This window comes from Podarcis filfolensis (genome assembly GCF_964270895.1).
Source record: "Podarcis filfolensis genome assembly, chromosome: 5".
Lineage (NCBI taxonomy): Eukaryota > Metazoa > Chordata > Lepidosauria > Squamata > Lacertidae > Podarcis > Podarcis filfolensis.
The window spans coordinates 39,575,754-39,600,127 of NC_139608.1; the positions used below are offsets into that span (position 1 = coordinate 39,575,754).

Consider the following 24,374-nt stretch of genomic DNA (forward strand, 5'->3'; position numbering starts at 1 on the left):
AACAAAGGTGTGGGCAACCTATTTCTTTAGAGAACTATATGCCTTTGGTCTGACAGTTGCCACATGCCAGCAGTGATGGGCACAGCTAGTGATGGGCAGAGCCAGAGACGAAAGTGTCATGAAATAACTAATCTGGAATAAAAACCGGTGTGCTTCAGTTTTCACCATAGTTGCCTTAGAATCCTGCGCAGATCTACTCAGAAGTAAGCCCCACTGGGTTTATTGAGGTTAATCTCAAATAAGTTTACAGAGGCATTTAAAAAAAAATTGTACAGCTGTTCTGGAAAGCAAGTGAAACAAATTCCTTTCTGACTTTACTGTGCTTCACTCACACACATGGGAGAAGCCTATCAATTTATTCTCAAATTGCTAGAGGGAGTTCTCCCCCACAAAGCATAGCAACCCCCCCCCAAAGAAAAAAATTTAAGTACTGCTGCTGTCACTTCCATTGTTTTCTGAGCCTACATGGAAAAGTGGTAAGGAAGAAACTCTGATGGGATGATGGAAGAATGGGTTTTACTGACTTTATTTGCAGTCTAGGGATAACAGAATTCTCTGTTTAAATGTGCACCTGGACTACTGATTATGAATGATAAGAAAAATGTAGAGTCAAATGCAACATAGCAGTAAGTGGGGTATGTGTACGTGGGATGAGTTCTGCTCGTGCAATGAAACGCTCCCTCCCCTCGCATATCCCTTAAACCCATTCTGGAGATTCCTTCAATCCTCCACAGCAGCTTTAGGAGGCATGGGAGAAGAGTGGGGAGAGACCTGTTGTGCAGGTGGACATTTCTCCCTGCAGGCAACAACTTAGCCGACTCATGCCCAAAATGTTTATATGATATGAATAATGTGTCCAATGTTGTTGACCCCTATAGTAGTGTACGGCAGACTCTAAAGGCAGAGCACTTTCATTCATTTATTCTGCTTTCTACTACATTTCAAAAGCTTCTAATCTACCTACACATGTTTTATGATACTTGATAAGGGCAGAGCATGAGGTGATGAGAATACTGTTTGGGGTTTGTGTCATAAGCATCTTAATTTATTTAGACCTACACAGGATCTATCTTGGTAGCTATGAATCCATACCAAGTGCTGCCACTGTATACCATGGAACAGATTAGACTCTACTGTAACAAGAGGATTGGAGAACTGCCACCTCATGTCTTTGCCATTGCTGACAATTGCTATTTCAACATGAAGAGAAATAAAAGAGACCAATGCTGCATCATCAGGTAGAGGCAATTAGTAGTGGGAAAGTTTGATGCTATTCCAAAGAAGAATAGCTGGTGGGGTTGGGTGGGAGAAAAAGAGCAACATCTAAGGGAAGCTTCCTGATGGGTGTTTATTGCGTTTCTCATGAATGCAAACTTTTTGCACTGCCGTCCAGTGTCGTTGGCATCAAAATGTCAAACCATATTCACCCTGCCCATTTAATCCAAAATTACCCTTTCCAGGGAAATTCTGATAAATCAAAAAAGCCACTTGCCAGCCACCTACCCATTTGTGATATCGTAATGATGTAACTGCAGTTCAAGCCCCCATATTGAACCACCCAGCGTAGAAATGACAACACCATTATTTTTATGGCACTTTGCTCCAGTGGTGTAAAAGAAAAAGGCGTCTGGTTTAGAAGTGACTTGCCAGCTGTGGGCAGTGGGCAGAGTCACTATGCTGGCTTCCTAGCAGGTGGGATCGGCTCTGTTGTTGCGTTTCCATCACACTGACCTTGCTTCTTTCTCAACCTGATGATAGGCAACAGTGACCCACCCGCTGGGATGCTAGCATAGTGGCTTTGCCCCACCCAGCAAGCTGCTTCTGCTCTGGTCCAGCTCTTTTGTTCATGTAGTAACCATGGGCCTGACTTTGATAGGCGTACAGAAAAAACAGGCACATGCCCTCAAATGCCACACATTCTAAATGAGACAACAGTAATGCAAAAGAAGAGGAACACAGGTGTAGGCAAGAGGTATCAAAACACAGCTAAATGGTTGTTCAGAGAATATCCACTTTGTGTGATGGTGGAAAGCAAAATTCACTCTCTTCCTGCAACGATTGATTTAAGATTATTCAAGAGCAAGAAGAAACAGGCCACTTTTTATTCCAATTTGTCAAGAGAGTTGATCACTGAGTTCACCAGATTTGATATCTTATTTCAGTGGAGAATCCGGAGCAGGGAAGACCGAAAGCACAAAGCTGATTTTGCAGTTCTTAGCAGCTATTAGCGGCCAACATTCTTGGATTGAACAACAGATTCTAGAGGCCAATCCCATTTTAGAAGGTAGGCTATATAATGCCATTCACATGGCAGTTCATTCTATTTCCCTGACCTTTCCCTGACTGTTAATTTCTGCATTATATTTCAGCTTTCAGGAGATGTAAAAGCCACTTCTGAAAAACCAATGGATGTTTAGCACTCATGTTCATGTTGTTTGATTCCAGAAAAAAATCTGTTTGCATGCCTCTTAACCCATAAAATTGCAGGAGTAAAGTGAAGAAAGTTGGTGTTGTATACCAGTATAGCAGAAGCATTCATGTGCAAAAGGGTGGTGAACCAGTGACGTCGTCCAACGATGGTTGTTATTGTGACACACCATGCTCACTAGTGTGAATGGAATTTAGTTCAACATGCCAGTATATTGGTAAAAAAGCCACAGTTCTGTATCGCAGCAGGTGCTGCAGTGTGAAAGGAACATTAGAAAATGGAACAGAAGTGCTAGCCTTATAATCAGGAAAACTAATGCAATATTCTGCACGTCTGAAAGCACCCCTAGAATGTACATCATATACAGTCATATCTACTGTTCAGTCTGGAGGTTCCACTTGCATTCCCTATTCAGCTATTAAATATATCAGGATGTCTTTATAGAGAAGGGCATGCAGTCAGCCTTTGCTGTCACACATAAGGAAAGTATTGGGGAGAAAGTATCGCCCAGTTCTGGAATATTCTTAAAAGAAATTAGAAATGGCACATACATCTGTACTTTTAGCTGGCTACACTGTAAACAGTCAATATCTGGCAGAGGTTTATGGACTTTTCATGGTGTTTTAATCAGATTATTTTACTGAAATGTTTATACATTAAAGATGGCTCACCACCCTTAAGATCTTGGGATGTAGTTGACTATAAATCAAAATAAAATAAAATAAAATGAGCACCTCTTACTTTGTGAAGAAGAACTTCCAAGTATCTTAGTGCCCTGAATGATTTCAAATAAGCAAAAGAGTGGCCCTCCCCTTCATGGTGCCATCTCACCCACTTACAGCTTTTGGAAATGCCAAGACAATTCGGAATGACAATTCGAGTCGCTTTGGGAAATACATCGATATACATTTCAACCAAAACGGGGTGATAGAAGGAGCTCGGATTGAACAGTTCCTTCTGGAGAAGTCTCGGGTTTGTCGCCAGGTAATTCAGAGCACACATTAATTGGGGCAGTGTTCCTATTTTCATTTGTGCTGCTGTTATATCTGTGGGGGTGGTCTTATCATTCTAGGCTCCTGAGGAAAGGAACTATCATATCTTTTACTGCATGTTAATGGGGATGAATCTGGAGCAGAAGAAGATGCTGAATCTGGGCACAGCTTCAGAGTACACCTATCTTACTATGGTAAGTTGTATCATGGAATTCTACTCAATATTGATCCAGAGAAGAACTCCAACATATAGTTAGCAGAGTAAAAAACTTAAATGCATTGCAGGATTCCCAAAAAATGGACCAGAGGCAATTGTATTTCATCCAGCAGAGCTTTACTGCTACTGAAGGCAAATGAGCATAATAGTCACAAATCCAATACTTTCAGGACTGGCACTGTCCATAAGACGTCCAGTTGCAGCAGACTTAACTTAACTTAAACTTACAATAACTTATAAGAAGACTAAAACTTAACATGAAGCATACTATATACAGAACACCACACAGAACGAAAGAGAAAAAGAAAAAAAGTGAAACCCAGGCTCCTTCTGGCCTATTATTATTGTCAGAAAGAGATAACAGGAGCAGTTTGAGCCAGCTATACTCAGCTTCTCTGAAGGATAACCCAAACATCACGAGCCTTCTGCTTGTTTCTTTCACAGAGCAGCTTTCAAAGCCCTCTTAAATTTATTAGAATAGGAAAGATCTCTGCACATCAGATCAATACTTTATGTACTAAGAAATGCAAACTGACAAGTTGTGCCTTATGTCTATCAGTGAACCTGGTCCTTACCAGCCATTTCACACCAGTACAAGCGCACAGAGGCTTTTCCTCCCACAAAGTTTACACATGTATTTCCATGCATTTTTATATACCCTACAGGGAAGAAAGCTAGAGGAAGAGGCAATTTAGAGCAGAGAAACAGGAGTGTGGGAAGAGTTCACCCCCCCCACACACACACCCTGCTTTCACTCCTGCTTAGTGAAGCAGTTAATAAAGAAGAAAAGAACTTCCAGGTGATAGTTTTATGTATTTGCATAAAGCATGTACTTTGGCCTTTGGGCACTTTTTCCCACTGAGCATCTGCAAACCATTCTTAGATGGGAAACAGAAACCCAGTTGCCATTCCCTCCCCCCTTTAGAAAGACATACATGAAAGTGAAATGTTTATGAAAGGAATGTGGTCCTAAAAAGGAAACACTCTCTCTGCTCTGAGCATTTCCCTAAATTGGAGAGGGTTTTTTTGGTACCATCTTAACCAAAGGAGGGCTTTACCAGCTATCACAGAATGAGAATGTCATTTGCTAAAGGACACATATTTTCTTGGAAATCAGTCACACTGATTAATATTCAGTTACATCTGATGTTCTGCGGCCTTTTAAATGTGTTTCTCTGGGAAGGGGGGGTTATTGTTTTGCTGTTTTGTTTTAATTATTTACTTGTGTTTTTATCTTGTATTTTATTCTGTGAACTGCCCTGAGATCTTATGATGAAGGATGGTATATAAATTTAATAATAAAGTAAAGTAAAATAATAATAATCATAACAATCATAATAAAATATGAAGCAAGTAGAAATTAATCTGATAACTAGGCAGGGCAGAATTTACTTCTGGAATTCAAAGATTGCCTATTTCACAAAAGGTCTGAAGGTCTTTGTGGCTCATGAGGAAGTACAGAAAAAATACACACACAAATATATAGATTAGATTAAAAGGGGAACACACAGTAGAATGCATTTTGCTTTGTGTTTGCTTGTTATGGGTACAGATGGAAAAGAGGAGACTGAGAGGAGATACAATAGCTATCTTCAGATATCTTAAGGGCTGTCACATGGAAGAGGGAACATGCTTGTTTTCTCCTGCTCTGGTGGGTAGGACTTGAACCAATAGCTTCAAGTTATAAGAAAGGAGATTCTGACTAAACATTCAAAAAAACTTTCTGACAATAAGAGCTGTTTGGCTGTGGAACAGACTCCCACGAGAGGTGGTGGACTCTCTTTCCTTGGAGATTTTTAAGCAGAGGTTGGACTGCCATCTGTCATGGATGCTGTAGCCAAGATACTGCATTATAGGGGGTTGGACTAGATGACCATTGAGTCCCTTCCAGCTCTAAGATTCTATGATTCTATGCCAGTTTTCTTAGCTGTAAATGTATTGTGTGCACACAATCTCTGAGGACTGAGGCGCGGAGTGGCTTTGGTGAGAAGGGGAGGGGCAGGTGGCTTTGGCAAGGTGTAATGAATGGGAGGGTTTGTGGCTTTGGCAAGAGACGTAGGGAGGTAGGTGGGTTGGGTGAACAAAATAAGCAAGGTTACAGCCCCTAGTTTATACATATACGGATTGAGCATAGGTGAACTGCCAATCTTCGCAACGAAAGGAAATCTGCTTGGCTAAGGTTCACAAGTCAGTTTAGCAATCTCCTTTTGCAACCAGATTCACAGAATCACGATACCATCCTTGAGAAATCATTCAAACGAACCACCCCATATCATTACGGTATAAAAATGTCATCACTGTGCTGTCTTTCAGGGTGACTGCACTTCCTGTGAAGGCCGTAATGATGCCAAGGAATATGCTCATATTCGCTCTGCCATGAAGATCCTGATGTTCTCTGATTCTGAGCACTGGGACATAAGCAAACTGCTGGCAGCCATTTTGCATCTGGGGAATATGGAGTTTGAAGGTAAGTCCAGCGTGTGCGCCTACACACAAACACACACTGACCAAAGAGGAGAAAATAGGGGTTAATGAAATTACCAGACTATACCTTGAGCAGAAAACAACATTTTGTTATCTACATAAGAAAGTGCAGAGGAATGTAGATACATTACCCTGAAAAGGACTTTCCTTATTATACATACTGTTAAGATGAATGCTTTGTGATACTTGTGTGTAGTGTAGGGGGAAAAATATTTTAGTTGGAGAAGTTGGATAATTCAAAGTTTTATTTCACACAGTTACCACAGAACAGATTGCCCATATTTGGAAAAGCAAGAAAGCAATGAATGATGCATGGGGTGTTTCTGTAGTGATCTTCAGGGATCAACATTTTGAGAAGTGGGCAGGGGATGGCAGGTATATTTGTAAGGATCCCATCTACCACAGTTGAAAAAAAATCACCATTTTAATTACTGGCACTGCTTAATGTCTGTACAGTATATTACATTTCCATGTAAGAAGGTTCAGGGACCATACCTTAAGGGGCATCTCCCATTTTCCACATGGTTTATGAACACAAATACCCTGGTATCTTAGGGAGATTACATTATTCCTCTTCTGTTGTTACTTTTTTTAGCCTAATGGCTGCTTCTTGAATGAGAAAAAGTATGTTACATGCTTTATGTTATAAATGATCACCAAGCTTTACCTTTTCCTTTATCTAGCTGCTGTGTATGATAATTTGGACTGTTGTGCTGTACTGGATTCTGCACACTTTTCCATTGCAACTAAACTGCTTGAGGTATTGGTGTTGCGCATGAATATTATTTATTTACTTATTTCATCCCTACAACCTTTCCTCCAAAGGAACTCAGGGCAGTGAATATAGCTTCCCACTCCATCGCAAGCGGTGTGGGCTTCATGGATGAATGGGGATTTGAACCTGATCTCCCAGCTCCTAATTTGACATTCTAACCACACTGTATTGCATTGTCCCCTGCCAGTTTCCCCCCCTTTTTGTAGCACACTTTTTACCATATTGTCTTCTCTGCTTAGAGATCACATCTTGTGCTCTCATTGCCACCAGCCACTGCTATGATGGCAGGCTTGCCTTGCCTTGCTCTGTTTTCTATTAAAGGTAAAATTAAAGGACCCCTGACAGTTAAGTCCAGTTGCAAACAACTCTGGGGTTGCAGTGCTCATCTCGCTTTACAGGCCAAGCGAGCCAATGTTTGTCCGCAGACAGTTTTTCCGGGTTATGTGGCCAGCATGACTAAGCTGCTTCTGGCAAAACCAGAGCAGTGCACGGAAACGCCGTTTACCTTCCCGCCAGAGTGGTATCTATTTATCTACTTGCACTTTGACGTGCTTTTGAACTACTAGGTTGGCAGGAGCTGGGACTGAGCAACGGGAGCTCACCCCATTCGCGGGGATTTGAACCGCTGACCTTCTGATCGGCAAGCCCTAGGCTCAGTGGTTTACACCACAGCACCACCCGCATCTCTATTAAGTGTCTTTATATCCCTTCTCTTGAAGGAGGCGCTGCCCTTTCTCGCCAGATCTCCTGCATCTACAGAAAAATGACGCAATTCAATTGTCATTCTTACAGGTGGATTCCGGGGAACTCCACAGCAGCCTTACAAACCACTCGATCATCATCAGGGGAGAGAGCGTCTCTATGCCCCTAAGTGTAGCCCAGGCTGCTGATGTGAGAGATGCCTTCGTAAAGGTAAAGAAGATAAACAGCTCTCCTCATGTGTGGTTCTCAGTTATGTTTTGTAAAAAGCTTTGAGGTTTTCTACAATGAGGCAGTTCATACATTTTATGAAGAAATAAATAAAATAAAAATGATAAGGTTGTACATGTCATTGAAGTTTAATAACAGTCTAAAGACAAAATCCTACAAACAATGTCCTCTTTGGTATTCCAGCTTTAGCATCTGATTTATTAAGGAAGTTTGAATCTATACAAGCCTATAGCTATAATGCTTCCTAAATCAAGAGAGAAAAATTATCACTCTTGGCTCTCATCCATGGGCTTACTCTCATGGTGAATGTTGTATGTTTTTCTTGATGTCAGTGGAGCTGGTATTTCAGCACAGAATGGCAGAATGTGGAGGAGAGGGATGGCATGTTGGCATCTGTGGATGTTTATTTATTTATTGCAGCTTCTTGTTGCTGTGTGCATGGCATTTACTGCAACCTGATGGTATAGTGGTTGAGATGTGATGAAACAGGTTTGTACAGTGTGAAAGGAACTTTAGAAAATGGGACACAAGCACTAGCCTTATAATCAGCTAAACCAATGCTATAAACCCCACATGTGAATGCAACTTATGTTAAATGCCGTGCTCTTATGCACCTTTTCTTTACCCAGGGGATCTATGGACTCCTCTTCCTCTGGATAGTTAATAAGATCAATACTGCAATTTACAACCCACCATCTCAGGGTCATAAAAAAACATGCAGGTCCATTGGGCTACTGGACATCTTTGGCTTTGAAAATTTTACCACTAACAGGTATGACATTCAAGTTTTAACTGTTTTGTGGGATGTTTTGAGAAATAGCACACCATGTCAGAAACAAATTGTAACCATTAGTATTGATGGAAGTTATATTTTAAGTTAATTAATTTCCACACTGAAGATGATTGAGGTCCACTGATACAGCTTCATGCTGAAGTGAAAGTGTGTGGTGTTTATTACTTGCCCTTGATATATGCTAGATTTCATGAGAGCTGCCTGTGATTCAAGATTTTTAGTGGATTCATCATTTGTCTTTTAATTGGTTACTCAGCCAGTTGTATTTCTCATTAAGTGTATATTTTACCCAGACCTCAATATCTGAAGGCTATGAAGGACTAGAAGGGAAGATTATATTAATAATATAAATGTTCACGATAAATAAGAAATAATTGTGTCCCTGCAGTTTTGAGCAGCTGTGCATCAACTTTGCCAATGAGCATCTCCAGCAGTTCTTCGTAGCACATGTCTTCAAGCTAGAGCAGGAGGAATACTTGGCTGAGCATATCACCTGGAGTCACATTGACTTCACGGATAACTGTACCGCCTTGGAAGTGATTGCACTCAAACCCATGAATATTGTGTCACTCATTGATGAAGAAAGCAGGTTCCCTAAGGTGAGTATTGTGGTTTTTCTCCAGGCTGCCACAGGGAATTAGCTTTGTTTTTATTTTTTCTGTTGCTATATTGTATTGATTTGTGTTGCATGTTGTGAATCTAGCTGTGTAGCTTGGCTTTCTTGCTTTAAACATCTGGAGCTATTTGCTGTGCAGGCAACCTAACAGAGACCCCCTCAGGTTTCTGTCTCTCTAAAATATTTCCTGACTCTAAAAATGTTGTTGCCACATTGTCGCAACTCAGGAAGTCTTTTGCCACACATTTTCCTTGTTTTGAGCAAGTATTAGCATCCTCCCTGACCCACTTTAATCTCATGTTGTGGTTTGCTTCCAGGGAACAGACACAACCATGTTGCACAAAATCAACAATCATCATTGCAGAAGCAAAATCTACATTCCACCAAGAAGCGTCCATGACACAGTCTTTGGTATCAACCATTTTGCTGGTGTTGTTTATTACCAGTCTAAAGGTGAGTCAATAATAAAAGTTCCCTGTCCCAGCATTATATCATCTATCAATTCAAAGAGAGTTCCTTTTTTCCCCAGTTTCAAATCCTGCACATTGATACTGTCAGACTAATTCTTGGTTCATAAACAGCTGTTTCATTACTTTACTGAAGTGGTGTGGTAGGCAGGGTCCATTTCAATGGAGTGGGAATGGCCACTATCAAAGAGAGAGGAGGGAGAATGGCCAAGGGAACTCAGTAAATTGGCATCAAGCAGAAAAAAATGATTTACCCTGCTTCTGCTTTCTTATAGGTTTTCTCGAGAAAAACCGTGACATGCTTAGCTCTGACATCCTGCAGTTGGTTCATTCATCCAAAAACAAATTCCTCAGACAGGTCTTTCAGGTGGAGACACCCGTGAATGTGATTCCTTTTGGCCGTGGGAGCATCAGGCATCTAGGAGTGGATCCCACCCTCAAGGTTAGCTGCCCCCCAGCACTGACTTGAAGTGTAGATGTCCCCCCAGCCTCTATTTCTTAGACATTCTAGCTGCACTTTGCCTTCTGTCTCAATTTTAAGCCTTTGCCATATTTTAAATGTATAATAGTAGGAATGATCCCGAGCTATTTATATTAGATATAGCTGCTTTATCCTATAATTCAGAAAATACTTTCCTAGTTAGAATGAGTGGTTTGGTCAGAATATGCAGTTTTGTTTTCCTAGGGTTACCAGATTCAAAACAGGAGAGTAGAAATATATAGCAAGCAAAGCATCTTCTACAGTTACAATCACTCCTAGACTGCATACACACTATATCTTTAAAGCACATTCAAAGCATATTTCTCTCCCCCCCCCAAGGAATTCTGGTCACTCTAGTTCCAATTCCCAGCAACCCTTAACTAACTACAGTGCTCAGAATTCTTTGAGAGGAAAAGGGTGCTTTGAATGTGCTTTGGAGTTATAGTTTGTACACAACCGTGGCCTGTTGTGAGGGGATGGGGTCCCCTGCAATTCTTGTATGACAGGTATGGGGAAGATCTGCATGTTTATTGACTGCAAAACATTGGCTGAGGAGGAGCAAGCCCAGTCCAACTAGTGCAGGTGTTACAATTTTGCAGTCATAGCACAGGCAAATCAGGATGAAGCATTTCTAAGCATTTAGCCAGTGTGATGAAGTGGTTAGAATATTGGCCCTAAACCAGGAAAACCTAGGCTTAGATCCCTACTCACCTGTGAAGTGTCGGAATCTTCAAAGCCTTCATCAGTCAGAGGAATTGGCCACTCTCCAGGTGCCCGGCTTGATTCCTTGTTGATCTCCCCCGTCTCGGCTCCCGGCAAGACAAGGCCAGATCTCTATCGGCCGATTCTCCTCAAACGTGAGAAGAACACAACCACTCCTCCCCTCTTCCCTGCCATCCCCAGGGAGGGGAAAGAGACAGACAGAAATGTATTTACATGCCTTTATTTCTGTCTTTCCAGCAGTGCAGAGAAATCATGTCTGCCCTCTCTCACATCAGCAGCAGAGAGATAATAACTCCACCCATGTACTTCTGGTACAGGGTCATGTGACACTCTGAGCTAACATCCGGTGCTCAGTGCACATAATAGACTGTCCCTGGTTCCCACGGTACAGTCCCATAACATCAACATCCTGTTTGGCTTTCCAGCCATCTGGAGCACTCAGCAGCATTGCTCCTTTTTCGTAACAACTGAAGGTCATTGGGTAATCTCGAACTAGCCAACATCTCTCAGACACAAGGTTATTGTGAGGATAAAATGAGATAACATAAGTTTACATTGTCCTCAGCTATTTGGAGAAAGGATACGCGGTGGCTGTGTAAATTCACAACCGCCATGTTGTAATAGCATTGTAGGGACATTATTGTGGTGTTGTGCCAATGCAAGTGTTTAGGATTTATCCACATAATGCTCTTTTCAGATTTCCCCCTGTACTACCTTCAATCTAACTAATGAAACATCAAATAATTGCTGTACTTATCTTATCCATCTGTTCATTTCCTCCTTTATTCTTTCAAAATTCTACTCTTTTTGCTCTCGCTTTTGATGTCCTTTTGCCACCAGTCATTGTCCTGCCGGGGTTTTGTGCAATCCAGAACATCACCTGCTGCCTTTGGACAGGTAAACTGCTTGGAGAAGAAATGCCACGATTGAAATAATAAAAAAAGCCCTAAAGCCATCACCTGGCTTTAATTATTTCTGTAGCAGCTGTGGGTTTGTGCAATTCCTATTTTATTTCAGTAGGCTGGAAGGGGAACTATTTCCTTTGGATTGTGCCTACTGTTGGGAAATTTTCAGGCATTCCCCTGCAATTCTGACAAAGGTTGCTAAGTAGTTAGTTACCCGCAGAACGTGCATGTCCTGTTAGCCGCATTTCCCCCATTCTGGAGTATATGCTCATGCTAACTGAACTTAAGCTTGTAAAAATAAGACACTGAGAGAAACTGACATTGAGAGATATGCCCATGCCTAGATGTCCTTGTTTCTTTGCAGGAAAGCACCTTGTGTGTTTATCCCTCTCTGAAAACAGCAGCTTCCAGAATAATTGCAAGGTTTCAAGGCTGCTTGAAAAGCAGCTGCCACCTGCCCTATTCAGATATTTTTCATCTATGTATACACACAGCTGCACCTTTATCTTTTTCTTCTGAGTTTTTTGGGGGGTTTGAAAACCTGAACCCAGACTCTTTTTGGAGGAAGGGCAAGATAAATTTTAATCAGCAAATTTAATCAGGAGCCCCTTACCAAGTGCTGTTTCCCCAGCAGTTTGCATATGGCATTGCAGGCACCAACAGTTAGCTGGTTGGTGGTGTCTGCAAACCTCCCTTTGGCTGAGCCAGGCTTGTACATAGTATATATGATGTCAAGTGTAGGGCAGTTGGTTGTGCCTTGTCCTACATGGTCTCATGTAGAAGGACTGGTGGGCCTAATTAGACCTACAGGCTGAAGGTTTGTCACTTCTGGGCATAGATGTCCGTTGAAATACAGAATGGAAGATCCTGTTTTGTTTTGTTTTGTTTTGTTTTGTTTTATTCATCCACATTTGTACTCCTGGTACATACACAATTGTATTCAGATATTTTCAAGCTATATAGCTTTCCAGTGCTTAAAAACTAAAGGAAATTGCCAGAATAGAGTAAATACGTCCTGAATAATCACAGTTCTTTTGCATCAGTTCTTCCAAAATATAAATATATAAATGTGTAAACATTAAATATTTAAGTTATATGAAAAAATTATGTAAATGATAAAAAGTCCACTTGTCTTGCTATTCCTAACGTTTTAATGTATCTTGTAGTTACCATTATATTGCTACTAGTTTGCCTGTATTTACCTGTTCCCACAACTTCCTAATTATGTCAAGTTCATTGGGGTTTTTGAATGTTCATCCATGCCTTAGCATGCATAATTCTTGCTATGGTTAAAACATGTAATATGTGTTTATTCATAGTAATTTTGTTTCATTTTACCTCCTTCATTCTCTTGGTTGGCATGTCTTTTCTTCTTTAGACTTTTGTTCTGTCCACAGCTATTGTTTTTTCCCCTCAGAGAAGGCAAGAGCTACCCCTATGTTATTACTCTGTTGAATTTGCACATCTGAGTTGCCACTCCACCATTTTGTGGCATTAACAATAACACTATTACAGCATTGAGATAATTAAATGTTCGTTTGTAACCTAGTTCATAGAGGGTGATTTCTAACTAATTGGTCTATTCTGAATACGAGTAATGCTGGATATTACCTATTGTTCTTCTTTAAACTTTTCTGTTCTTTGTTTAAAGAAGTCAAAATATCCAACAAAATAAGTATCAGGTCAGCTCCAGTAGAGACACATAATACCACCCTCTTTTACATATGTCATTTTCCCTTTAAACATCTATCCCTGTTGAAGAATGCTGAGCAAGTTGACTGTTGTTATTATAAAAGGATGATTTCCTTTGGTTTGTGATTTTGGCCATTGGAGGGCATTAGTACTTCACATATAAAACCAATAGGTCCCACAAACCATGTTGAAAAGGGAACCTCAGGTCTACAAACATAACAGGAGAGGCAATGGGTATATATGCTCCACAGCTTCAGACACACATTACAAACGTCCACTAGGGGGACACAGTAGACAAAGAGAGAACTTGTCAGTCATAAAAAGTATGGCTTTTTATTAAGGGCATATTCGCCAGCAATATTAAGAACACATTTTCTCTGAAAATGCATTGCTTGGATTGTTTTTAATGTGAATGCAAAGCAGTAAGAAAGGGCTTTCCCCTGTATGGTTGTATTAGCATTTTCATTATTGGTTTGTCTACACCACAGCATCAAGGAAAATGTGCCTCATCAGCATTTTATTATTTCAGAGTAAACATGTGTAGGAGTGCACTGTGAATGGGTGTTCAGTCATCAAGGCAGTACATATATATAAAAAACGCAGCATAGTCATTCAATGCATGTGGGTGTTGAATTGATATTCAAGACATGTGGTTTGCTCTCCCAGGGGTCAGATACCACCAAGCGTCTCTCTACGTTAGGGGGGCAATTCAAACAGTCCTTGGAGCAGCTGATGAAAATCCTGAGTAACTGCCAGCCGTATTTTATCCGCTGTATCAAACCCAATGACTACAAGAGGCCAATGGTAATATTTCATTAAAATATCTTGATCAAGCTTTTGTCTGTAGCACCTGTTGGTTTGAAGAGAAAAGACATTCGTTTGGTAGGAATTATGCAGTTAGCAGAGGCGGGGGATGGGGGCCAGCCCCTCAAAAAAAAAATTGCAATGAAAGGGCCAGCCCCCCTGCATGTTGCGGGGCACACTTGTGTCACACGCACAAGCTGCGGGGCACCTGCACAACATGTCAGCACACCCCATAGCATGTGTGAGTGATGTTAGGATGCCACTGGGTGTGTGTGCATGACGCGAGAATGCCACAGGGCATGCTTTCACCATGCATGCACACAGCAGGGTATGCATACACGGTGTGCTGACGTCGCGTGGCCCTGCCCGCCCCCTAATCACGGGTGTGTGACAGGGTACTTCCAAATGAGGGCAGTTTCCTGCAGGTGGCACATTCAGATCTAATTTTATTTATCTGATTGACATTCCAGGGTTTAATAGGCTGGCCCATTCATTTTGGTGAAAATTTGTATTAATAGGCAGGTACGAATAAGAAGCAAGCAGGTGGGTGACTCTAGCAAATGTATGGCAATATTGACTTCCCTTGTTCCCTGCTGTGCTTGTTCTGGTATCCCAACTTGACTGAAAATGTGAAAGAAAGAAATATATTTTTCATTAGACACAAGATGAGGTGTGAAAAGAATAAACAGGAACACTTAATGTATATGATGCAGAACCAAGGTTGTTTGTGTCAAATTTTGCTGCGTGTTTTATTTTCAGCTGTTCGACCGAGAACTCTGTATCCGTCAGCTGCGCTACTCTGGAATGATGGAAACCATCCGGATTAGGAAAGCTGGCTACCCAATTCGCTATGGCTTTGCAGAATTCTTTGAGAGATACAGAGTTCTGCAGCCAATGTCTTCTCGTGAGCAGGCAAGTTAGCAGGACTGATCAACCTTATTACTGCAGTAAGAGGCATATTGATTTGTAAATTTCGAATCCCTTCTTACTGCTATATACATATCCAGTAAGCACATCACCAAGAAGAGGGTTGCTTTATTTATGCTTTTCTTAAGTCATCCTTTAGCAGTTGCAAGAATTTATATGGCAATATTACCAGTGATATAAATCTCACCAATTCTAGTGTAAAAAAGCACTTCCAGAGTATGACCAGAATCTGGTGCCCATTTCTTAGTTACCGTATTTCTCATGAGGCCTCTTAAGTTTCCAACCAAACATAAATGTGACAATTGATTTACATTTCAGCTGAAGAATGATGCTCGCCAGTGCTGCATTTACATCTGTGAGAAGGTGATAGGAAAAGATGATGAGTGGAAAATTGGAAGAACCAAAGTATTCCTGAAAGTAAGTTACTGGTTTAATCTAACAGTTTTGTCCACTTTGAACAGCCATGGCTCTCCTCAAAGAATCCTGGGAACTTTAGATCATTAAAGGCTCTGGGAGTTGTTAGGAGACGTCTGTTTCCCTCACAGAGTGACCCTCCCCAAAGGGATTGTTTGCTAAACCACTCAGAATCGTAGCTCTGTGAAGAGAATAGGGGTCTCCAAACAACTCTCAGCACCCTTAACAAACTACACTTCCCAGGATTCTTTGGGGGAAGCCATGACAGATTATAGTGATATGACACAGCTTTAAACGTATAGCGCAGATAGGGCCTATGTGAGAGCACTGTTCCCTCAGGTCTGTTTGCCTGATCTTATATGAATTGTTTCTCATCGCTTCCCTTCAGTCACAACTCAGTAACTTGTACTTACAAGTCATAGACCTTGTCTTCTCCTGCCCAAATTATTTCTGTGGACACCCATGCTTGAGAGGAACTTACTCTCCATCTTGAAGCTGAGTCTACAAGCTGACTTCATGGCTGTTGTAACATCCAGCCTAATTTTTGTACTTGCCCCCCTTGTTCCCCTCACCTGGATCTAAATCGGTTGACACTAGATGACAAAGCAAGAAGTGTTTCCTCCATCTCCATCACAGATTCTCTAATACATTTTGTTGCTAAGAGCAATAGAATAACTTGTATATTGTCCTATATACAGACTGATTGGTTCTGTTTTGTAACAACCCTTTTATATGTGGTGAGTTTTAGATTAGATTAGTTGGTGATAAACATGTGGATTATTATTTTTTCCATTCTTTAACAGGACTATCATGATACAGTACTGGAGGTGCAGCGAGACAAAGCACTCACAGAGAAAGCCATCCTAATTCAGAAAGTGCTGAGAGGGTTCAAGGAAAGGTAAAAATGTTTTTAAAAGTAGCAAATGAAATCAGATTGTTAATTTCCTTTGGGTATTTTACCCATGGGGAGAAAATTGCATTTTTCTTGGGCTCGGTGCAAGTGGCTTTTTTGTGTGAGGTGGGGAGGAGAGGTGCAGTTCGGGGTTTATTCCGCTGGACCCACTATTTTGGGATTAATGTTAGCATATTGAGCTTTGTTTTGTTTTTAATTCCTTCTGCCTGCAGGAAACAGTTTCTGAGGCAGAGGCGCTGTGCTGTGGTTATTCAGACAGCCTGGAGGGGATATTGCTGTCGGAAGAATTTCAAGATGGTAAAAAGCTTGCGTGGATCTTTCAGATGCAGTTATCAAAATGGGCTCTGCATAGCCAGGCACACTATTCATAGGTTCTTACACTAAAAGACCTAGAACACTCAAACATTACTTTGACTGGGATTCAAAGAGTTAGCTGCACAGCTACTTATGGAACTATTTATGGAACTTCACACACCTCAAAATATATGGTGGGCTGCTTTTGAAATGTTGCAAGTTGTGCTATGGCACGGCATTCTGCTGTGCAAAGGGGAAAGTATCAAAAAATCCCCCTGGATGTGCTTTTCACATAGTTCTTTGGATCCCTGCCTTGGTTCAGTTGTTGTTTTTAACGCAACAACTGTCTAAGGTCTAACAGATGGCTAATTTATCTGGGGGGGGGGGGACTGTTGCTTGCATGTATTCCTGATGTGCTTTTAGTGTATGGATAAGATAAAGATGGATAAGATAAATTTGGTTTTGTCACTGTGGCAAGGACCTCCATGAGATGCTTTCAAAGACAATTGAATATTTATTTATTTGAAGCATTTTTAACCTGCTATTCATTCACCTTATCCATTTCTTCTCTTATGTGGTTAGATCATGTTGGGTTTTGAGCGCCTGCAGGCCCTTTTCCGGAGCAGGCAGCTTGTGAAGCAATATGAGGCCGCCCGGGCAAGTGTGATTAAGTTCCAAGCTTTGTGTCGAGGTTACCTGATGCGCCAGAAAACAGCTGAGCAGCTGAAAGCTGTGTGTGTGATACAGGCTTATGCCAGAGGGATGTTTGCTCGTAGGAGCTTCCAGAGAATGAAGAGAGAGGTGGGTACAGTTGGATCATAATCAGCACACGATGCATCATAGTAGGAAAGCTTGACAGCAGCCAAATCCTGCGAATAGAGAGTTGGCCTAGCGATGACTTTAGTATCCTCAAGGTACAAAATAACCGAATACTACATAATGCATTTAATCACGACCCCCTGCTTACTACAGTTGAGGGTGAGGTCTTGGAACTCTTGACAAGGTGATAAGAACAGAATTATTTAAAATACATATCAATTCAATTTGTTTGTGTTCAGAGTTAGATATATTGGCCTCGTTCACATGTCACAAGCCATGGTTAAGAGGCTTGTTTAACTCTTCACTGGAGCATGGAAGAAACAAACCACAATCTCTGCCTTTGCTTTATGTCCACTGAACCATGTTTTACTGCAACAAACTATGGTCAGTGAACCTTGGCTGCCGATCATGCATTTTTGGGAGTGAAACAAGCTGTAATCCTTGTTTTCGATGTATTGCCAATCCAGAGTACATGGTTTGTTTCCTCCCAGTACTAGCAGGGAGAAGTGAAAAAGTCCTCTTAGGCACAGTCACACTAACCATTAACTATGGTTTACCAGGATGTCACTGAATGAGTTTTGCCTTTAGCACTTGCAGTAAATTTTTTTAAATCGTTCAAGGCCAAAATGTTATGTGATGATTTTAAAAGACATTAATTTTCCAAAATATTTTGGAGACCTCATAATCAAATGCAACTTTAAAGTACACAATGGAAGCTATTAATTTATAAGTACACCAGTATAGATATTTAAGGGACGCGGATGGCGCTGTGAGTTAAACCACAGAGCCTTGGACTTGCCGATCAGAAGGTCGGCGGTTCGAATCCCCGCATCAGGGTGAGCTCCTGTTGCTTGGTCCCTACTCCTGCCAACCTAGCAGTTCGAAAGCACCTCAAAGTGCAAGTAGATAAATAGGTACCGCTCCGGCGGGAAGGTAAACGGCATTTCCATGTGCTGCTCTGGTTCACCAGAAGCGGCTTAGTCATGCTGGCCACATGACCCGGAAGCTGTACGCCTGCTCCCTCGGCCAGTAAAGCCAGATGAGCGCCGCAACCCCCGAGTCGGCCATGACGGGACCTAATGGTCGGGGGTCCCTTTACCTTTACCTTTATAGATACTTAGTTTCTAACAGTAGTATTTACTAGTTGTAAAGGTGAAACTGGTGTTTTATTGCAGGGATAGCTCGGTTGGTAGAGTATGAGACTCTTAATCTCAGGATCATGAGGTTGAGCCCCACATTGGGCAAAATATTCCTGCATTGCAGGGGTTGGACTAGATGATCCTTGTGGTTCCCTCCAACTCTACGATTCTTATGTTCTTGATGCAGTAATATTTGTGGTGCATTTATTCTGCTTTATTGGTTGCTCTGTGATGCTTCCCCACTGCTACCATATTATTGTTGTCTGGAGAGGATATAGCTCAACAAAAGCAGAACAAAAATAAATGAGAACATTCCTGATGTAAAAAGTTACAGGATTTCAGCAGGAAGTTACTAGGTATGCCCCAAATGGAAATGAAGCAGTGTGACCAGCCCAAAACTTTTCCAGGTGCAAAGAGTATTGAAATTGAGATTACATGTGGCTTCCCCACAAGATCATGAGCACAAATCATCATGGATGCATAATAGAAAGGCTGTCTGGAAGGGGGCCTCAGCCACAGTGAGACTTTTGCCCTTGCTATATGCAAATGTTAGGCTGGGAATCATTTGGAAACGAGGGAGTGCAAAGTGATAAACCTGGCTAAAGACAACAATCGTAAGTTTCTGTTACCCGCAGCAGCAACTCAAACTGGAAGCCAGACAGCTACGCTTCAAGGAAGATAAGCATCTCCTTCCAATAACTGGAGCAAAGAAAGCAAGGGAAGAAGCGCTTAGAATAGAAAAGGTAGGTTCTCTCGGTCTCCGGGCTCTCATGTATGATGGCATTCAGGCAGAAGAAACTCCCACAGAAGAAATGTGTGCTTCCACAGCAGGTCACATACAGTGATGCAAGTGGACACATTTCCAAAGCAGAAAGACATGCATGTTGATGGAGAGTTCTGTCTGTGCAGAAATATTAGCAAAGTTCATCATACACAACAAATGTCCTCCCATCTGTACCTGTTGTCACTACTTTGCCGTTTGTGAAAGTGAAGTTCATTTCACGCATGTGTTATGGTTCTATACCAGGTGGGGGGGGAACCTTTGCCTGCCTGGTGTTGCTGAACTACATCTTCCATCATCCCTGATGGCCATGGTTGCTGGAGCTTATAGGAGTAGTAGTTTATCAACATCTAGAGGGTTAAAGGTGCCCCACACCTTTCCTTATAAGGTCATCTGATTTTTTAAAGTCAGAAGTAGCCAGGCAAATTGGGACGTGGGTGGCGCTGTGGGTTAAACCACAGAGCCTAGGACTTGCCGATCAGAAGGTCGGCGGTTCAAATCCCCGCAACGGGGTGAGCTCCCATTGCTAGGTCCCTGCTCCTGCCAATCTAGCAGTTTGAAAGCACGTCAAAGTGCAAGTAGATAAATAGGTACCGCTCCAGCGGGAAGGTAAAGGCGTTTCCGTGCACTACTCTGGTTCGCCAGAAGCGGCTTAGTCATGCTGGCCACATGACCTGGAAGCTGTACGCCTGCTCCCTCGGCCAGTAAAGCGAGATGAGCGCCGCAACCCCAGAGTCGGTCACGACTGGACCTAATGGTCAGGGGTCCCTTTACCTTTACCTTTACTAGCCAGGCAAATTATTTTCACCATGAAATCTTCTTGTTCCCTATACGTATTTGAAAATGAAATAATTTGCTTGGAATCCAAGAGCATATGCTGGGTCTCAGCAAGCTTAGTTCCAGCATGTTATATTGAAATACTTTATTGTCACTTGTACAATTTGTATACAGTGAGATTACACAGTTAATTGTATATTGTATATAATTATATACTGTATGTGGTCAGATATCTACTACTTAGATCTGCTTTACCAAGATACCACTGTGCCTGTGCCTGGAAATCTAAAACTAGGTGACAGAAATTAGGCTTATAAGGAATGGATTGCTTACAGAATTAGATGAGATTTAGAAACATTTGAAAATATCTGGTCCATTTTTGTATGCTCTGAGTAGCTGGCATACTTTGCTCCTGAGAATTCCCATATGCATTCTAGTAACTTACTTTGTAAACCTGTTTGTCCTCCTGGCCATGGAAAGCCAAACTTGCACTTTGTGCCTATGAGGATTTGGCATGTGTTCAGATTTTCATTCCCCCAAGTTCCTAGTGCTGGCTACATGGATTCATATAACTTATCCACAGGAGCAGCTGGAAGAGGATGCTGAGAAGCTAAGGAAATATGATGCTGTTGACGACAAACATGAAGCAATATATGATGTCATCAGTGACCAGGAAATGGTGGACAGAGTATTTGGTTTCTTACCTTCTTTAATCGGAGGCCAAGAAGGACAGGCTCCTCTGGGCTTTGAGGTAAGCAGCTGTAAAGTCTGTATTGCATAGGCCTGTTCACCTCCAGGGGGAAAACAGCATATGAAGTGGCCACCTGGAGATATTATCTCCCAGTATGTTTCCAAGCACAATTCAAAGTTTTGGTGCTGACCTTTAATGCCCTAAAAGGCCTCGGTCCAGTATACCTGAAGGAGCATCTCCACCCTCATCGTTCTGCCCAGACACTGAGGTCCAGTGCCGAGGCTCTTCTGGCTGTTCCCTCGCTGCGAGAAGCCAAGTTACAGGGAACCAGGCAGAGGGCCTTCTCAGTAGTGGCACTGCCCTGTGGAAAACGCCCTCCCACCAGATGTCAAAGAGAACAACAACTACCAGACTTTTAGAAGACATCTGAAGGCAGCCCTGTTTAGGGAAGCTTTTAATGTTTAACAGACCACTGTATTTTAATACTTTGTTGGAAGCCACCCAGAGTGGCTGGGGAAACCCAGCCAGATGGGCGGGGTATAAATAATAAAGTATTATTATTATTATTATTATTATTATTATGAAGGTGTCCACTATGCACACCTTAAAATGATGCTTATAAAATGAGCCGACATTGACACAGTTTTGTAGAGTGTCTTGGCTAAAAGGCAGGGTACAAATGCCTCAGACAAGCAAACAGCCTTGCTGGAGCCTCTGTATAAGAAGAGCCCTGCTGGGTCACACCAAAGGTCCATCTAGCCCAGCCCAGCATCCTGTTCTTGCAGTGGCCAACCAGATGCATGTGGGGAGCTCACAGTCAGGACACGAATGCAACAATGCTCTCTGATTTATGTTCTCCAAACACTGCCTCTAATCCCAGAGGTAATGCAGCAAATCAGGACTAGTAAGCACTGATGTTTCTGTGGGAAGTCAGAGAGTGAAGGATAACAACACGAGAGAGAGAGAGAGAGAGAGAGAGAGAGAGAGAGAGAGAGAGAGAGAGATGGAGATGTTCTCTTCTTCTGTGTCATAGTCTGTGATTTTTTTGCCCTGTAGGACTTAGAGACAAAGACACAGATGTACAAGCTGAACGAGGTGGACCTGGATATGATCCCGATGGCCATGGAGCTGGAGGACGAGGAAGAGGAGACGAGTGGTCTTGCAGAATATTCATTCCCCAAATTTGCAGCCACTTACTTCCAAGGTTCCTCTACACATACGCACATTCGACGGCCACTGCGCCACCCATTGCTCTACCATGAGGAGAAGGATGATATTCTGGTAGTGTAACTCTTCTTCGCTGTGCTGCTTAAGTTCTGCTGACAACACTAGCAGCACCCTAGATCTTATTCTTTTTCCCCCTTTGTTTTCTGCAGGCCACAAAATGCTGTTCTAGAAATAAAACAGAAAGAACACCGATGTTAGAATGCAAGATTTAGATTGTGTATACACCATACATTTAAAGGATGTTCTCCCCCTCTTAATACCCCTGGGAATTGTAGTTTACCCCTCACAGAGCTATAATTCCCAGCACCCGTAAGAAACACTAGTTCCCAGGATACTTTGGGAAGGCACATCCTTTAAATGCATGGTGTGTATGCAGTCAATACAACTGCTAGACTAACTGATTTACAATATATTTGTTCAGTTAAAAGCAAAACCCTAATTTACTGGGCAGCAATTTTTTTATGAACTTTTTTTAAAACACAGGTACTTAAAAAAATACCACCGTCTCTCACATATGGGAGGGAATGCTTCATGCAGTTGTTATCTAAAAACAAAGGGAGAATATGTATTTATTCATATGCGGATTTAATAAATTAAGTTTATAAGATTGACTAGGATTTACTGAATCGGTTTACAATCCTCCATAAAAGAAACTATCATATTGTGTCTCAACACAGGAAAAACTAACAAGCTGGTTTTACATTACAGTATTAGCAAAAACCAGTGCCAGCTACTGACTGGACTGCTGCTGCCTAGCTACTGCTACTATTGCAGATTATATCACAAAGTTGTTATGGTTTCAGTACAGGCACACAGAACCTCACAAACTTCCGTGGGAATTAAGTGCATGCAAATACCCATGGGTAAAATCTGAGACACGTTAGTTTTACCATTACTATGCAAAACTATCTCAATGTGTGTCCTATCCATATTAGGCATCTCTAGCCGTTTGGACCACCATCTTGCAGTTCATGGGTGACTTACCAGAGCTAGGAAAAAACACCAACAGCAAGAGCAGCTCTGAAGTGACTCAGGTCTATGATACCTTTGGCAAGAAAAGCCAGCTGCAGCCCACAGGCAACTACAGTCCTGATGTGGTAAGAGGAGGGCATTGTTTTTCACAGCTATAAACTTACGAAAATTAGACCACTCTCCTTGAAGTATTTCATAGAATAGAATCGTAGAATCATAGAGTTGGAAGAGACCACAAGGGCCATCGAGTCCAACCCCCTGCCAAGCAGGAAACACCATCAGAGCACTCCTGACATATGGTTGTCAAGCCTCTGCTTAATTTGCATCTTAACCTTTTCGCCTGTGCTGTTCTCCCCCAGAAAATTACCCAGAAAATTATTATTTGCCCCCAGAGGTACTACTGTATTTGCAGTGGCATCTTTGGGGAGGGAAAAGATCTCAGAGGGGGAAAGTCAGTGTGTAGGAAGGATGACCTTTCACCCCCCATCTCCAAGTGCTGCAATCCTGACTTGGACTGAGGGACTCTCACAACTGTTTTATAAAACGGAAAAAGCACACTAAGTTACAAACGCATGTTGAGCTTGACCTTGATAATTGGAGGCTACAAGTCTGCATTTTAATTTGCTACATTCAAGAACTGAAGCAGACCTCCCCAAACTCTCAAGCTGTATGTGGGGCTGTCAAGGCTGGGCTGTGGGGAGCAGCCTGAGGTGAGCTGGGAGAGCAGGGGTGGAGAGTAAGTCCAGACCAAAGGAGAAACTAGGAGGCAGGACTGAAAAGCAACCGAAGGATACAGGCACACACCATTGCTTGGCAAGACCATGTTGCTCATGGAAGACCTAATAAGAAAGAGGAAATCTCTTACAGTTCTTCCTTTCCTAGAGGATCCGATGACCCACGTAGATGATTGGGATGTCTATCCAGAACTTGGAGATGCTAAATGGCCTTCATGTAGGTGCAACACACCAGGCAGCTGTAGACTAGAGCCAAATCTCCTAATTCAAACCCATGCAACTCCTGCCAGTAACACACTCACCAAGAATTGCCATCTATGAGATGCTTGATAATTATCCTGATTTTGCAGCCATCACAGAGATGCAAAGCCAAGAGGGT

The 24,374-nt window shown here is 42.0% G+C and overlaps 1 protein-coding gene across 4 annotated transcripts in view; it reads left to right on the forward strand.

The window, feature by feature from the left end:
- Positions 1-24,374, forward strand: part of MYO7B (myosin VIIB) — a 55,573-nt gene that overhangs the window by 3,820 nt on the left and 27,379 nt on the right. The window contains exons 5-26 of one of the 4 annotated variants that reach the window (XM_083615073.1): positions 1,054-1,238; positions 2,163-2,284; positions 3,270-3,412; positions 3,501-3,614; positions 5,951-6,104; positions 6,805-6,881; positions 7,689-7,808; positions 8,456-8,598; positions 9,008-9,218; positions 9,553-9,688; positions 9,978-10,144; positions 11,747-11,803; positions 14,170-14,307; positions 15,067-15,219; positions 15,553-15,651; positions 16,452-16,546; positions 16,774-16,858; positions 17,438-17,656; positions 19,449-19,556; positions 20,955-21,122; positions 22,119-22,343; positions 23,225-23,386. In XM_083615073.1, the coding sequence (XP_083471199.1) occupies positions 1,054-1,238; positions 2,163-2,284; positions 3,270-3,412; positions 3,501-3,614; positions 5,951-6,104; positions 6,805-6,881; positions 7,689-7,808; positions 8,456-8,598; positions 9,008-9,218; positions 9,553-9,688; positions 9,978-10,144; positions 11,747-11,803; positions 14,170-14,307; positions 15,067-15,219; positions 15,553-15,651; positions 16,452-16,546; positions 16,774-16,858; positions 17,438-17,656; positions 19,449-19,556; positions 20,955-21,122; positions 22,119-22,343; positions 23,225-23,386 (3,081 nt within the window). The remainder of the gene's footprint in view (positions 1-1,053; positions 1,239-2,162; positions 2,285-3,269; positions 3,413-3,500; positions 3,615-5,950; positions 6,105-6,804; positions 6,882-7,688; positions 7,809-8,455; positions 8,599-9,007; positions 9,219-9,552; positions 9,689-9,977; positions 10,145-11,746; positions 11,804-14,169; positions 14,308-15,066; positions 15,220-15,552; positions 15,652-16,451; positions 16,547-16,773; positions 16,859-17,437; positions 17,657-19,448; positions 19,557-20,954; positions 21,123-22,118; positions 22,344-23,224; positions 23,387-24,374) is intronic. The other 3 variants (XM_083615074.1, XM_083615075.1, XM_083615076.1) reach the window with 3 other exon arrangements.